Below are 15,959 nucleotides of genomic sequence, written 5' to 3'. Positions count from 1 at the left end.
AAAATCTGATCCACTAAGGCTTCTGCCACACAGTGTGTACATACAGCACAGCACAGCACATGCTGCACAGTATCATGTAATGTGCATGAATATTGAGGTAGCTAAAAGATAACAATAAAAAAAAATCAATAAAATGTCTGATCTCACGACACAAGCACAAAATTGTTGCTTTAGAGTTGTTTTTGACCAAATACCTACAAAACTAATCTCATTCCTATCAGCCCTAGTTGTACCATGTGTCTAGCAAATGTTAGCATGCTAACACACTAAACTACACAAGATGGTGAACATGGTAAACAGTATATCTGCTTAATATCAGCATGCCTATACAGCCTCACAGAGCTGGTAGCTTGGCTGTAGACTCCTAGTCTTGTTTATATTCTCCCACAATTGTCTAAAATGGATGAGGCAATAAATAAGAAATAGCTATATTAATAATATGTACTGTAGTTGTTGGCTATATACAGTACATGAGTAAATGTAATGTTATATCAAAAGATGTGAATTGCCAGACATAATATGAAGTGTCTAACCTTTCTTTACTCTATTTGGTCATTTACTAGACCTGTTTGAATGCATTTCCATAAGACGTGAAAAAACAATTTGTATTTTAAAATCACTCAGCACCTAGTTATGCTGCCAGCACTGTGGGGTCACTGCAGAGAACACTGGCATCTAAAGCTAGTGAAGGGAAAAAACACATACCTCATTTGCCTGAATCAATAATTATTAATTTAGGAGACTGTGTTTACTTCTAATAAAACAAATACAGAGCCGCAACATGTGCAGAGTTATCTATCATATTCAGAGTGCAGTCCAAGCACCTTTTGTGGCTCGAGCAGATGTTTTCTCACACACCGCGCAGGCTATAAAGTCTAACATCCATCTTGTTGGCAGCGGTTTTGTCTTAAATCATCCTGTATACTATACAGATACTGATTGGCTCCCACGATTAGCCACGCAGTAAGATATAGGTGGGTGGGGGGTGATTTATTTATTTTTTTTACCGTGAGGAGATCGATTCCTGTGATGACAGTCAACTCCATCTTTTTAATTACAATAATGAATAACATGTCATCATCTGCTCCATTTTTGTGACATATGAGAGAATAAAGTTGGGGATTGAGGAGAGTAGCATCAAGTCAGTATTGGCCAAATCCCAAGCAATAGCTCTGCCTATGGATATTTTATGAAACACCTAATGGATGTGAAGATAACTGATAGTATGTGAAGTTGGTTGCACTCAGTCACTATATGTCCCATCATGCTGAGAGAGAAAAAGCATTTGTCTGTTTCTGAGCAAAACGTGCAAAGAACACTTAATGACTATTTATTCACTGTATTACTCAACCTGCTAAAACACTGGTAGCTTTGGAAACAGTAGATGCTGACAGGGGAAAACAAGTTTAATAGTCCAAAATACTATAAAACGATAAATCAGTGTCAATTGTACCTTATAGTGGACAACCACTTGGGTAATACCACTCCTTCAGACGTATAAATACTGGTTCAAGTAGTTTAGAAGACCTTTGTTTTATATTTGAAAAAAAAAAAGAAAGCGTTTTATTCCTACAGTGAGTCAGCATGTTTCCACAGCACCATTTTTTGGGGCGAAAAATATATTTTTCTAACAAAATTGAGTGTTCCATGTGGCGGCTCAGGTCTTCCCATCAATAAAACTCCCGCCAGTATACCAGAGAATTGTATGGTAGCTTCTGGCCCCCTACGTGTTCGCCTTTTTGCAAGCCACTGATCACAAGCACAGTAATTTTACAATGGTCACGTGCTTCATCCCCACTGCATCCCTTGCTCCAACAGTCCGAGACAGCTGACAAAGCATTTATCTTCCCAAGCAATTTGTACATGCAGACCAGCTTTTGTTCATCCCTCTCGTGCTGCACTGTACTTGTTAGAAGGAGGGGACTATGCATTGAAAAAAATGTGCATGTACACAGAGATGCTAAATGGTGATTAGGAATGGGCATTAAGGTACATTTTTAATTATTATCATCAGTATGTGGCTTTTTTCCTATCTTTATTCAAGAGCGTGCTCTTTCAATTTGAGAGCATGTTTTATTGATTTCACCATCAGATTTTGTAATTCTTTCCCTCAAACTCCTGCCCTCACACTCAAATAGTCCCTGCTTACGCACAGATTCGCTCTGCTTCTGCTCAAACTGTATGCTTGGACTGAGATATATTGCTGCTTACATAGATTTCCTGCTCCAGCTTCAGCCCTTCGCCTCACACTCAGGCTGCTTCTGTGCGCTCATGAAACATCTACTCTCGTATATCTGCTCTGCTCTCAGATTTTTTGTGCATTAACCCTGTCAAAAATCCCCAACAAATAGAATGCCAGGTGTAATGTTGACCAAAGAAATGATCCCTACCTCCTTGTGGGGGCGTTCGCTTTACTTCTTATAGCGTCCCATATGGGCGGTTACTCTTTAACTGTATTCATCCACTCCCACCCTCCAGGGCTTTATTAAATGTACTTCCTTTGCTTTCTTGTACGACATTTGGAATTAAAGGAAAGTTAATGTATATACCAGTGTTGGTACTTTTTCTCTTATAATTGCCGGCCAACATAGACTGTCAAAGTCAAGGACCTCAAGTAAGTTTTTATTTTAATGGTGCTATTACTAGCAGGGGCTATTTGAGTGCGAGGGCAGGGTTCGAGGGAAAGAATTACAAAATCTGAATGCAAAATCAATAAATCATGCTCTCAAATTAAAAGACCTCACTGTTGAATAAAGATACAGCAGGAAAAAAAAGCCCCATACATCAGTCACCCCTCATTTTTTTTCTATCGATTTTTGTTCTAAAAGCACAGTGTATGTTGGCAAGCATCTTATGGATATCCACTAACTCTCACCAGTTGATTTGAAACTTGGCTTAGAATATAAATGAGCCTTTGGTATCCTTCATTAAGTGTGGAAAGCATTTTTTTTCTGGTAACAATGACAGAAGACTGTGTGCATATATTGTCTATGAATAATCACTGATCATGTAGCAGCCCTTTCATTGTATGTGGAACAATCCGTCTCAGCTACATGGCTTTGACCGTGCCATTGCACCATTCCATACAAATGGAAATGATGCATTCTGTTTTTCCGTCACAGGAGAGCGGCTTCCCATTTTCCGCTCCCACTGTCAAGTTGTGCACAGCTGCATAAGTTTGCACGCTTGTGTATGGGGCACAGGAAATGGCTGTTGACAGCATAATGGGAGTATGAGGATGCAATATAAATCCTTAATCATGTCTGAATCATGAACTGCAGCACTCAAATGCACACATCATTCTGCAGAAAATACTGCAAGCAGAGAGTCTAGGCCCTGTGAGGTATTTTGGCCTATTTTAGGATATTTCCTTTGTTTTCTCATTGTTAAAAGCATATGAAAGATTTCAAAATTATGCCAGGTATTCTGTGTTAGAGGCTGTCCATGACTATACGTGTGTATATAAGAAAATATCTTATGGAGACATCCATAAATGAGATCAAATAGGCTAACACTTCACTGAAATCATATTCCACCCATGACACCCGAAAACGTGCTGCTTCTTCATTTCTCAATCCCTTCCTGCCATTTTCAATTACGAGCCAAATCAAGACGAACTTAATTCAAAGACACAAGTTGCATATGAGTCGGGTAATCTCGTAGTTAATCAAAACAGAGGGCGCAAAAAAAGTGCAATAAGGAAACCCCGTACCTCATGCCGCGGCCTGGCAGATTTGATTCGGAACATCATTACGTTTCAGGGTTCGCCTTTCATGCAAATCGCTTCTCTAAGCCTAGAAGTTCATTACTAATGGCGCTTCCCATCAAGTTGGAGGCCCATCCGAATACTAATATCCCCCCAGTAGTTTGGATTTTTCACCTCGAGTCCCCTCTCTTCATAGCATGGCAATTACAGCAATGTGCTTTTCCTTCATGGAATTAGGCGTCACCCCCTGTGGCGAGCTTTCCACAACAGATGCTTTGCAGTCATTTCCACAGACCATTGGTGCCCAAATGAACTAAACGAATAGTCACTTTATATGTATTAGACCTGATGTAGTCACACCCATCTTGGTTTGTTTATTTATTTATCTCTCAAATCCCGTATCACAAATACAGTGTGCAACTTTAGTATTTCTCCACTAAAAGGGCAGAAATTATTTTTGCTGGTCATGGTGATAGATTGAACTTAAGAAAATGTGCAGGTGCATTTTTTCAAAGTTTATGTCATGTGGAACGAGGAGTAGCAAACCAGCAGTGCAGTATTTATTATACTATACGGAGTGTTTTTGGAAAAAGGAAGCTTTTTGGTCTCCTAAATAATATATAAAGCATCCTTGAAGTAACCTTATGTTACCTCAAGTTGCTCATACAGTACACTGCCCTCACAACGAAGTGAGTCAGCTCATGTTGGGCATTTGAATAAGAGATGAGGTCCGTTGAAGTGTAAACTGAAGTTACAAGGCTTGCTATAGTTATCTTATTCTAGTAATCCTTCATGTCCTTGTCTTTGACCAGCATCATGATATTATTTTCCTTCAAAATTTGATTTTCTTAAAGACATCACTACCAGTGTGTGTGAGAGAACATTTTCTTGGTAAGACCAAACAGACCAGATGTCTAGTAAATATTTGTAATGGGTATATGTTACATCCCTGTTGTGTCACAGCAAGAGTGACAAGGGGTGGCAAAATGAACATGTATTTATATTAAAATCTTGCAGATTATAACCTAAATTATTCACAATGCCAATATTTTGTGTTTATGCATATCTGCAGGAGGCAATGTGAGGATAACACCAAAGCTGAGAAAGAAAAGCTTTCTCCTGTTTTTCTTTCTTTTTTTTTTTTTTTTTTTTTTTTTTTGGGAGGGAGGAGGGCCGTGATAGGCCTCTACTCACCTTCAATACATTGATGGGAAAGGAGAGTGAGCAGAAGAGCAAAATGGAAATGGTAATAAACATGCTAATGCTAGGCCGTGGAGCCGGGAAGAGCAGCTTCAACCCATCCCTCAGTTATCTACTGGTGGGTGCATGTGTGCGTCTGTGTGTGCGTGTGTGTGTGTGTGTGTGTGTGTGTGTATAGGGGAAAAACACAAAGATAGAGACAGAGCGAGAGCGAAGGGGGAAGAGGAAATATGCACAATATTGCATGTGGGAGCGCACACACATACATACACACACTCACTTTGTGCTCCAGAGTAAACAGGAGAGAGCTGCATGTGAACGTGCCACCTTTCTCTTTCAATCGGCCTCTGGAGACAGTGCAAAGGGCCTTTTGTTGGCTCATTGGTGAGATAAGAAGCAGGGGAGGGAGGGAGGGAGAGGGGGGGGGGGCTTCAGAGGCTCGCAGAGCCAGCTTTTTTTCTATAGGATGGAAGCACCCCTCTCAATAGGAACTCATTTGCCATGTTGTGTAATTGTGGCACATAATGGAGCACACCTCATTCAGGCAGCCCAGGGCTTTTTTCTAAAGCCATTTTCTCCATTCACAGCCAAACAAGTCATGTTTTAGGGAGATATTATGCAGCCTTTTGAGCTCAGGGCCACCACATATTTGCCTTTGAATGGAATGTTGTGTGTAATCAAGATAAAATTTTGCTCAGTGCTTATTATAAAAGAGACTCTGTCAACCAACTTGATATTTGTCATCTGACTTTTATTCTCACTGCTGACTGGAAGTAAACAAAGTGTCTGACCTTTCCCGCCTGGATTGTTACACATGTTTGTGTAGAGGAGTTCTGGGTATTAACAGCCACTGGCCACTGCTACTAGAATACTACCAAAAACAATATAGGTAACCGCTAAAGAATACACTGCTTTATTTCCTACTCAAATGGATATTAAAGCTGAAGTGTAGAGATGAAAAATGACTGATTTGAAAATTATTGCTGAGCTTTTCCATTAAACCACCGCAGGCTAGGAATGGATGGCTATTTGCATAATTTAACTGGCATCTTAATTATTGTGTCAGGAATCTGTATGCAAATGACTTAAGTCACTTAGAAACGGAAACTTACTTGACTAAATGGCTAATGGACTAAATCTTATCAAGTTAGAATATACAACGTGAGTGTAACCAGAGTCTCTAATTGGGTTTGACTGCACGGTGCGAAAGTGGGGAAACAAAGAAAAGAGGACAGGACAGACATAAAACAAGGAAATGCAAGCTTACCTGAGTTAGCTGGGAGAAAAAGGGCATGTTAGTGGTGTGTGTGTGTGGGTTTTTTTTTTCTTTCAGGGTTGTTGAGAAGGACCTACCACGTAAAACAGTGAGTCTGGTGGTAGCGCTCGTCTCTCCAACACTGTTGGAGGCGACGCATTCATATATGGCTTCATCTCGGGGCGTGCGTAATGGTTGAATTCTTAGCACTGAACCAGAGCCGTCATCGAACTCAATCACCTGCAGGTGCGAGAGACAAGATATGTTAAAGGAGATTTTTTTGTTCACAATGAGGGAGGGACCTTCCGCCGAACAAAAAACAACAATGTTAAAGACATTTTGGCTAACAACACTGATGGTGACTGACACAATGTGCTTCCTATAACAGAAACGAAAGCTGCTGCCTACCTTACATTGAGTCCTAGTGTTTTTGTGTTCAATTGTGAATATTGTTGTTATGGTACATGTACAAAAAGTAACTTAAGGATCTGTGAAGTATCATAATGCATATAGATATGTGTGAATGTGAGCATATTTGTGTTTTTTTGTTGTTGTTTTTTTTAGCTTATTCCTTGTAGGTAATAAAAATATCAAGTCCACATGTGTTCTGACAACTGTATACTAGTAAATCTGATGTGCATTATTTGAGAAGTGCGGCTGACTAACTTTAAGAATGGGGAAAGTAGTCAGTCAACTTTTGCTCGGATCTGCGGATGTAGAGTAATATTTTTAATCCGAATCTATCCCACTCTTAAAGTTAACATTCGATCCCTTGAAAAATGCATCACACTGGATTGTGTCAATGGGACAGAAACAAGCACAAACAGTTAAAGGTGGCTTGATAAAACGGTTACGGACAGTTGTACCATGAGGTGAGATAGTGGTACAAAAGACAGAAACGATTGTATTGGACGGACGACACATAAAATGCTCACAAACAGGTGTTTATTGTAGCTTATTCAGCTATTTGGGCATGCTACATGTTGTATACTCACTGATTTTAGAAAGCCCTGTGTCATAACTCAATGTCTTTTAAGCATAGAGGTAGATTTCAATATAGATAGGCCTGACACCTCTGATTCTCGCACACACACACACACACACATACACACACACACACACACACACACACACACACACACACAAACAGAGGGCTACGAACATTTTTAAAGTTCACAATATATCTGAGCATGTGTTACACGTCAACATTTCATTGGCCAAGCTATAGCGGTGTTGGCATTCAAGCTGACAGCATGTGATGGTAAAAAACAGCCTCCTTTCTCAGTCAAAGCTGAAGAGCGAATTAGAAAGGAAGTTGTGAGACTTCTAAAAGGAAATGGGTTTTTGTTAGAGGATGAGGAGGCAGTGCATGATTGAATGGGCATGGAATGGCGGCAGCCAGCAAGCCCTGTGAGGCAATGAGGGAATGAAAACTAGTGTGTTAGCATTCAGCACAACAAGCGATGCAAACACGATGAACTCTGATAAGATTAGATTTCTGTGGGCATGAGACGCAAAGAAGAGGCGGGAAGAGGTCTCCGAGCTCCATTAAGCCATTGCTGCTGTGCAGTAGCAAGCAAATATGGCATCTAGGGCAGAGAAGGGAAAAAAAAAAGTGACACTATGATAGTCCCGAGGACTGACACAGAAATTAATAGAAATCTTATCAGTGTTCTGCGATGATGTGTTATTTCTCATGGGTATTGAGCCCAAGTGCAGATTAAAGCTGACCAGAAATCAAAGCTTCAGCCAAAATAAGGAGGGTAGGACATGCATTTAGATAAAGATGCCACAAAGCAAAAGGATATTTTCGAAGTAAAAGAGCTTCTTCCCCTTTCGCTTTGCATAAAGCTGGCAAATGCGGCGTGATGCTAATGTAGGTATCTGGGTCACACCACAAGTTGTTTTTTTTCTTCTATCCAATTGCTCTTTTCTTGTCTTTTATTTAATTACAAATCTGTCCCCAGATCTTTTGTATACTTGCTCATTAAAACGCATGCATGTTTAAAAGCCTGGCCAGCATGATTATTAGAGCCTGCTAATGCGTGGTGGCAAGTCGGGTTGAAAAGCAAGCGAGCGGGGCTTGGTGCGATGGATTATGTGAGAGCAGAGCCAAAAGCAGTGCTTAAGCATTCCCATTTTTGTCGAGCATTTTACATCAGAACAATAGACCTAATACCTCAAATCTCTGGTTGCTGACTTTCTTCCCCTTCTTGTTCCACACAATCTTCGGCCGCGGATCTCCTGTAGCTTGGCAGATGAAGGATGCCACACCTCCTTGCACGCCTGTTTGGTCATTGGGGGTTCTTAAAAACTTTGGTGGTGCTGGAGATAGACAGAAACAGAATAAAAGATAACAAAAATAGTTAGTGAGCATGCTAAGTGTTGCAGACAAGGCAATTAATCACTCTTATCAAGCCCCACACACCAGAAAGTAACAGAGTTGCAGATTTCAGCATGTGGCTGTTAAGAGGATTGTCTTTGGAGGTCAAGACAAGAGATTGCACTGACTTTATTGTGAAAGTGGGAACAGATGATCAGTAGCTCAGATCAGGACAGAAGTCTTGGGAGTAGAGTTTACAAAACATTTTATCATGACCCTGGAAGCAAAGTATTTCTAAGTAATTGTGGAATCTCTACAAGAAAGATATTTACAGCGATAAATACAGTAGACTGAGTTTTGGGGAAGAGACGTTTCATAAAAGGACAAAAATTATGTAAATGAAATGGAGAAATAAATATAAACAAAAAGCTCATGTACACCATATTTGACACTGTTCTGAAATGTGGCAGGGATTTCAGATTTCATATCGGTTATTTACACTGAGAAAAAGTTGTTGTTGTCAAGGCAGCAAACTTCTTTAAAAAAAGATTGTTTGTTCCTTCTGTGACAGCAAAAACAGTTATTGTGATCACTTTGTGATACTGTCACAAAACAAATACAGAAACAGGTACAGAAACTGTTCCCATAAGCATTTTATTGCTCACAGCAGTGCCTACAAAGGAGGCTATAAATGGAATTACTATATTTTTCTATCCTTTTGCTTTGTAATAATTTGTTATCAGCCGGTATTTCTATGAAGTTGCTAGTGGGTAGCTAATTTGTAATGCCACCAAAGGGAGGAAATGTTGTTAAAAGAAAAAAAGCCTTAAATTTAGATCACTTTGCACTTTGTCATAAATTTATCATGGTTGAAGGGATGATTGCCAGCGAACTGGTCCTTTATGTGTCATTCAGTACTAAAAGCCATATATCTTAGCAAGCTGTTACACATCACCGTCTACATGCTGCTCCTCTGGACATAAATCATGTGCCAATTCAATTTTTCTAATAACAGAGGCTAACATTTTCCAAACTATTGCAGAAAAGCAGAAGCTTTTCTATCGGTTCAGTAGCAGACATTATATTATAATCTCTAGAAAATCACCAACTGGAACAGTGGCTGCGCCCCATGCAAATGAGACACGCACCTGATAAGGTCCTCGGAATGCTCTGATTGGCCATGTGAGCGTTCTGTTAGTCCTAATTGGTCCCTCAATTCAGCACAGCAAGTCAAGTGTAAAGGCAATGACGATAAAAATTCTAAAAATGCAGGGTAGTGGAGGTGAGAGAATAGCAGAGTGGAACAGTGTTTGCTTTGTGTGGACATGGCATGGATGTTCCCATCTACTGCGGTGGTTTAGCGACACTGTACAATAGCATTTGTTCAGGCTCTGAGCGCCACCACAGTGACGGGAGCTACAGTACAACCCTTTTCCTGCAATTTGATTTCTGAGAATTACAGTAAAATTATCCCCCGGTATAATTTAGGTTTTGTCAATTCTCTATTTACTTTCAATTCCCAGAACTGGGCTCTGTTTTTCCTTTTTTTTAAACATTTTTTTCAGTACAATCAGTTCCTGTTCATGAGCTGACGTTTCTATTACAACCGCCAGCAAATCAAAAAACACATACAAGTGATTAGTAATCAAAGGAACCCGTCTCTCCCTGATGAGATTTTGATTGTGAGATTTAAATTCCAGCTTTATCATGATGATCAAGGCTCTTATAATTTCAATAGCAATAATGTCATAGCGCTAAGTCAGACCCCCCCTAGCATTTCCCTCTGAAGCTTGAGTGCCAGCTTCAGTGGGAGGTGTAGCTCCATCTGTCCCCCTGTGGAGCAACTGTTTGCCTTTTATCAATCACTTCAGCAGGCCATTAGGGGCCAAACAGCTGCAGTAATGCCAGCCATCTGAATCGCCTCATCTGTGTGTGTGAGAATGTGTGATTGTGCTTGTTCGCGTGCCTGTGTGCAGACTGATTTCCCCTCCCAGATTGTACTGCCCAGCAGCAGCAGCAGCGGCAGCAGCAGCATCAGCACTATGAGTGAGGGACAAATTAACCTGCAGGATTTGTGGAGAGGTGACATAAGATATGTGGTCAGCAATCAAAAGGGTGAACAGATAAACAGGCAAGCAGCTGGGCTTCCACTGGGCAAATGAGTCTGGGAAATCACCTGATCACCTCATGCCAGACCCCCACACATACACTCCTTAGAATTTCTCTCTTATTCATTGGCTGACAGATCTGACAAGTGGGCAGCAGACTTGACACTGTGTAATCTGTATGCGGCAAAAAGCGCCATTATATCTGCATTTGCACCTTATCTCATTGACTTGGCTGGGGTGTGGTGCACATTGGCACCCAGCCAAGAGGGTGCTGATGGGTAATTCATATGCTATTGGGGCTGTTTTCGCTCCGGGGCCATCCATTACGGCTCGGTGCGTCTCCCTACGCCGGCTGTGATAGACTGCTACGACATGTACGGGAGATCAGCACTGGAGGTGAGGGGAAGAGGGTGGGGGAGAGTCATCGCACAATGGGGAGTGATTGAGGCGTGACATAGAGGTAATGGTGTTTTCAGACATGGCCGCTGATATCACCATCATACCCCCATTTTAGGTCTGCCGCTGGCAAACATCCATTTTGGTCGACTCGTCGTATGGCTTCAGGTAGACAGAGGCTGATTGAAACCTCAGTTTTCTCAAACAATGCCACGACTAGCACCTTGACAGCAACTAAAAAAAATACGGTCTATGAACAAACATTGTGCAAACTCATGCACCACAAAGAAACCAGAGCTCTGATTTTCAGTTCATCATTTTGGAAAATTTACAGAAGCCATTATGACGCAAAAGCATCTCTCATAAGGAGGTTTGCCTGTAATCATGTTAATTTTAATAGAAAATATTTTAATTAAAATGGGATAGCATCGGCCATAGTGTGTGGACTTTGTTTTGCCTTTAATCATATAAAAATGAATCTGAATTGTGTGAACCGCCATCCAGTAAAAGCTTCTGTTACCTCTGCTGCATATTCACATCTCCTTTGAGAGGTAACCATAATCTACATGAATTAATACAGCAGCTAGGCATGAATTAATACTGCAGCTAGGCACCTGTTAATCCAGTGCTAAGCTGTCGCCAGCAAACAAATGAGAAGTGTAAAGCCTGTCACAAGTTAAAAGGTTAGTGACGTGGACCTCTCCCTGTTCTCCTGGAGGTCATTATGTAACCTTGTTCACATTTGCTGCTACTGGAAAGGAAGAAGCATCCCCCCTGCTCTGCTTTTCATGTTAATAATTTGGTGGCTGACTGAAAGCTTTCACTGTTCTTAAGAAAAGTCATGACTACAGGACAGAGGGGGCAGACTGTTTCATGGCTGGGGGTATATATTTTTTAATGGATAGACATAAATGGAAATTGGAAGCCTTTCACAATGTGGGCGCTCCAAATATAGAACCTTAACAGGAAATGTATTATTATTGCTGTTACTGTCTGCTATCCTTCTTATAAATTGTTACGCCTTTTGAGGTCTTCAAACTAGTTTTTAAATAAAGTGGTCAGATTAATCAATCAGGTCCTTCTGGGTGATTATCCTAAAATGCTGTTACCACATTTTGCCAGTCACTTTGCACTTGGTCCTTTCTCCCCCAGATCTAAGGCTAAGTGTTACTTTATGGAATCTCTCAAAAATGTCAGTGTTCAAAAGCATTGCACAGGTCTATATGATTAACCTCTTTATCATCCTGCAGTGTACTAGAATTGTTAACGTTTCAGTAGGAGTACGCATTTTGAAAACATCAGAAAGTAAAAGAGTTAAGTGTGAAATGTCTGGTAACTGTGTTTCTTGACTTGAACTGGCAAAACAAACAATATCAGACCTAGCAGGAATAGGGAAATGGCTGTTAGCAAAGAAACTTGACCTAAAATCAAAATGCCCACAACAGTTTATCATTGTTTCTCCCAGATTAACCCTAACCCTGATCCTAAAACCAAACCAAAACGGATTTCCTAACTGAAAACTAATTGGAACTCAGGAAATAAATCCTGCAACAAAAATTATGAGACACAAAACGAAATTCTATAATGACTCAGAAATTAAACAAATTCTAAAAATCTGTGTTTAGCATATATTACATATTCTGGTTTGGTATTTCTTTGATTGAACAAGCCGTGATTTGAAAGCCTCTGTTCTGAATATGGTGAACTGAGTACCTGTTGCAGGGTGAAACTATAAGTCAAGTGGACTGTGTAACTGAATATTGAGCCTAATGATATCTTGTTTTTCTATCATCGGTGCCATGCCATTGGTCCAATGGCCCATTCGAAAAATCCCGAAGACCAAAGCTCACTGCCCCGAAGGCCTGTTGCTCTGAAAATACACAATCTCCCTGATGTACAAGTGAAAATTTTAACCCTAACCATGATCTTTTCCTAACCCTAACCAAGTGGTTTTTGTTGCCTAAACCAAACCAGACCTTAAAGGGGCCATATTATACCCCGTTTGCACAAGTTAATACAGTTCCCTGGGGTCTTAATAAAAATGTGTCTGACATGCTTTTGCTTTTCTGTCCCCTGGTCCTTAGCTTTGCTTAGCTTAGCTTAGTTTAGCTGGGTCCTCGCCACTGCTTGTGAGAAAAAACACAGAGGACCTCAGGAAATTTAGTGGGTGGAGACTCAGATAGAGGCATGGATGGGGTACAGTGCAAGCCAGCAACACCAAACTGACTGACTAATTTCACAGTTTCTGTGTTAGTAGGCACACCAGAGACCCAAATATATACGCTCAAGCACTGAAAAAGAGAGTTTTTCATAACATGGCCCTTTGTCACTAGGGTTGGGTACCGTTCCCATTTGAACCGATACCCGTTCCGGTACCTTGAATTTGGTACAGGTACACAACGGTACCTTTTTTTGGTATTTTACTCTCAGAGTCTGGAAAGAAGTAAGAGTATGTATTTTTGGAGCAACAAGCCCTCGGAGCAATGGACGTTTGTTTTTGGGATAACGGGTCAACATTTTTCAGACTATTGCTATTGGGTGTTGGAATAATGGGCCTTCGTACCAATGGGCAGTCCCCCAATCATCATGCCGAACTCAAAAGGATACTTGGGTTCAGAGCATCTTGCAAATCTGTACTCATTACAAGTTTGTTTGATATTGGCTTAACTCACAGCCAAACATTGCATTTAAATAGTGTTCTCAAGAGATCAGAGTCTGGGTTTCATTCATAATGGCCAAAACTTTTCAAGTCATCAGGACTCTGCCATAGACTAAAGTTTGATCTGCCAAGCCATTAAAGAGCATGAATCAAAGAGTGGAGAGAAGAACATTAATAAACCGACTTTCAGTTGGAACCTCTATTTGGCGCAGACACCAGTCCAAGACGGCTCGGTTTTCACAATTATACTGACTGACATATTCAATTTCATTTGCATGAAAGGGGCCATTTCCTCTCTGAATCTTTAACTTGCAGGGTGAGTTGGGGTTGTGGAGGGTGATAATTAATCCTAACACATTGGGTGGCAGTCTGCAAATACCCTGCTCCATTTTGGACATGCGGGTGAAAGAAAGGAGCATTTAAAGATGCCATTAACCTCATTCGACATCTTTAAGCCGCAGCATATCAGTTCTATGATATTGATGATGTGTCACAATGGCAGCAAGTGGCGCAAAGTGGACTGAAAGGGGTAGCAAATGCTGGGAGAGTGTAAAAGTGATGCATGTCATGTGTGCAGGACATTTGACTCCATATAATGCTTTAAGTATTCTAAAAGTCCATTTCAGCAATATCATTATCATAGGATTCAAATAAAGATGGGCGTAAATGTTTTTGTTGGTGATTATGAATGCAGTAGCATATGCGTGGTTTATGAAGCAACACCCTCTCTATGGATTAATTAACAGTCTATACAGTGTTCAGAAACATCTGACCCCATGCCAAAAAGAAAACAGACTATAGTAATGCAGACACACAAACACTAAAACAAATAATGCAAAAAAATATGTGGAAAAAAAGAGAGAGAAGATAAACCACACATACTAATCAATGGAACAAACACAAGCATAAACCATTTTCTTGGGGCACTACGCAGCTCTCTATCTGCAGCATTATGATAAAAATTTGTCTTTTGTGATGCAGAGGAAACAAACTCCACATTGTATGTGCTCACAAAGGGTCTAGGCAGAAAGAAAGAAAAGGAATTGGAGCTTAATTAGAACTGTTGGCTGATTTGCATTGCATGCTCATCGGTAATCTTGCCTTAAATGGAAACTGAAATTCTTATTGCAATTAGTGATTACTTGAAAAGGGATATGGCCCCCGAATGATTGTTAATTACTGGATCAGGAATAGTACATTAATTCACTGCAGAGGTTTTAATGCAGTGCAATGATGGGGACCCGCTCTTCCATCAATATTGTGCTGCTTGTCACACATAATGAAGTTCATAATACAAGCCTTCTCCCACACTGCTCCCCCCTTCACAACTGCTTAAATGTGCTCTCTAAGCAAAATTCATAACAGTCATTATGTAAAACTAATTCAATAGAATATACAAGAATGCAGCTTAATGACACATTAATATTGAAACTGCATATGGATATTAGGGCTGCAGGTCCATTTTGTGATAGGGTCAGGGTCTCTTATTTGGCTCATAAGCCGCTGAGAGTCTCCCGTGAATAAATAAATGCATATCATCACTTGGAACATGGCTTCAAAGGCAGGAAAAACTACGGCACACATTATAATACACAACTCACCAGTGTATTCTCCTTGCCAAATACTCAGCCCGATGACTAAGGCTGCAAAAAAAAAATCATATTCCAATGGGACTTTCTTAACCCCAGTCAGTGTATAATTACTCATGCTCAGTGGCACTGCTATGAAAGGTCTGAGCTTCTGGCTATGGCTCTGCAGGAGTTAGGGCACTTTTGCACAGACAACAGCAACAGCTTCAAAAAGAATGGCTAATGCTCTTGTCCCATATTCAGTGCACTGACAGATTCTCTGACAAGATGCGAGAAAAAGGCACCAGAGGTGCACAAGTACAACCCATCATCCACATGTGCATGCATGCACAGACACTCACTCTCATGGGTGTAAGAATGTTCTCACTGGATGGAGGGAACATTGTAAATGGGAAAATGACATTAATAAATTGGGGGGCGGTGTAGGACAATAGACAATTCTGGAAGGTTCCATTAAATAAATATAAATGGTTATTTATGGAACAGTGCTGAGCTTCTTTGCCTGTGTTTCATGGGATGAGATGGAAACTGAAAGGCTCCCATATTCAATTATTATTGTAGATTCATAAAGGCAAAAACCTTTCAGTTCTGCAATGACAGCTACATCAGCTATGTAGTCTCTTCAGTGGTATATTACAATGTTTGTAGAGGAAAACTTGTACCCTCTCTTTTCCTGTGTCTGTCTCTCTACCACACACACAAGCTACTGCCATCTCCCACAGG

At 40.6% G+C, this 15,959-nt stretch overlaps 1 protein-coding gene across 41 annotated transcripts in view; it reads right to left on the bottom strand.

The window, feature by feature from the left end:
- The window catches only part of LOC122973552 (receptor-type tyrosine-protein phosphatase delta-like), a 370,064-nt gene that overhangs the window by 66,228 nt on the left and 287,877 nt on the right, over positions 1–15,959 (bottom strand). For 26 of the 41 annotated variants that reach the window (XM_044341151.1, XM_044341156.1, XM_044341154.1 and 23 more), the window contains 2 exons: positions 8,341–8,486; positions 6,260–6,401 (listed from right to left, as the gene is read on the bottom strand). In XM_044341151.1, coding sequence (XP_044197086.1) covers positions 6,260–6,401; positions 8,341–8,486 — 288 coding nt within the window. Of the gene's footprint in view, positions 1–6,259; positions 6,402–8,337; positions 8,487–15,959 lie in introns of all 41 variants that reach the window. The other 15 variants (XM_044341149.1, XM_044341155.1, XM_044341152.1 and 12 more) reach the window with 1 other exon arrangement.

This window comes from Thunnus albacares, chromosome 22 (assembly GCF_914725855.1).
Source record: "Thunnus albacares chromosome 22, fThuAlb1.1, whole genome shotgun sequence".
NCBI lineage: Eukaryota > Metazoa > Chordata > Actinopteri > Scombriformes > Scombridae > Thunnus > Thunnus albacares.
This window is presented reverse-complemented; position numbering and strand designations above follow the sequence as displayed.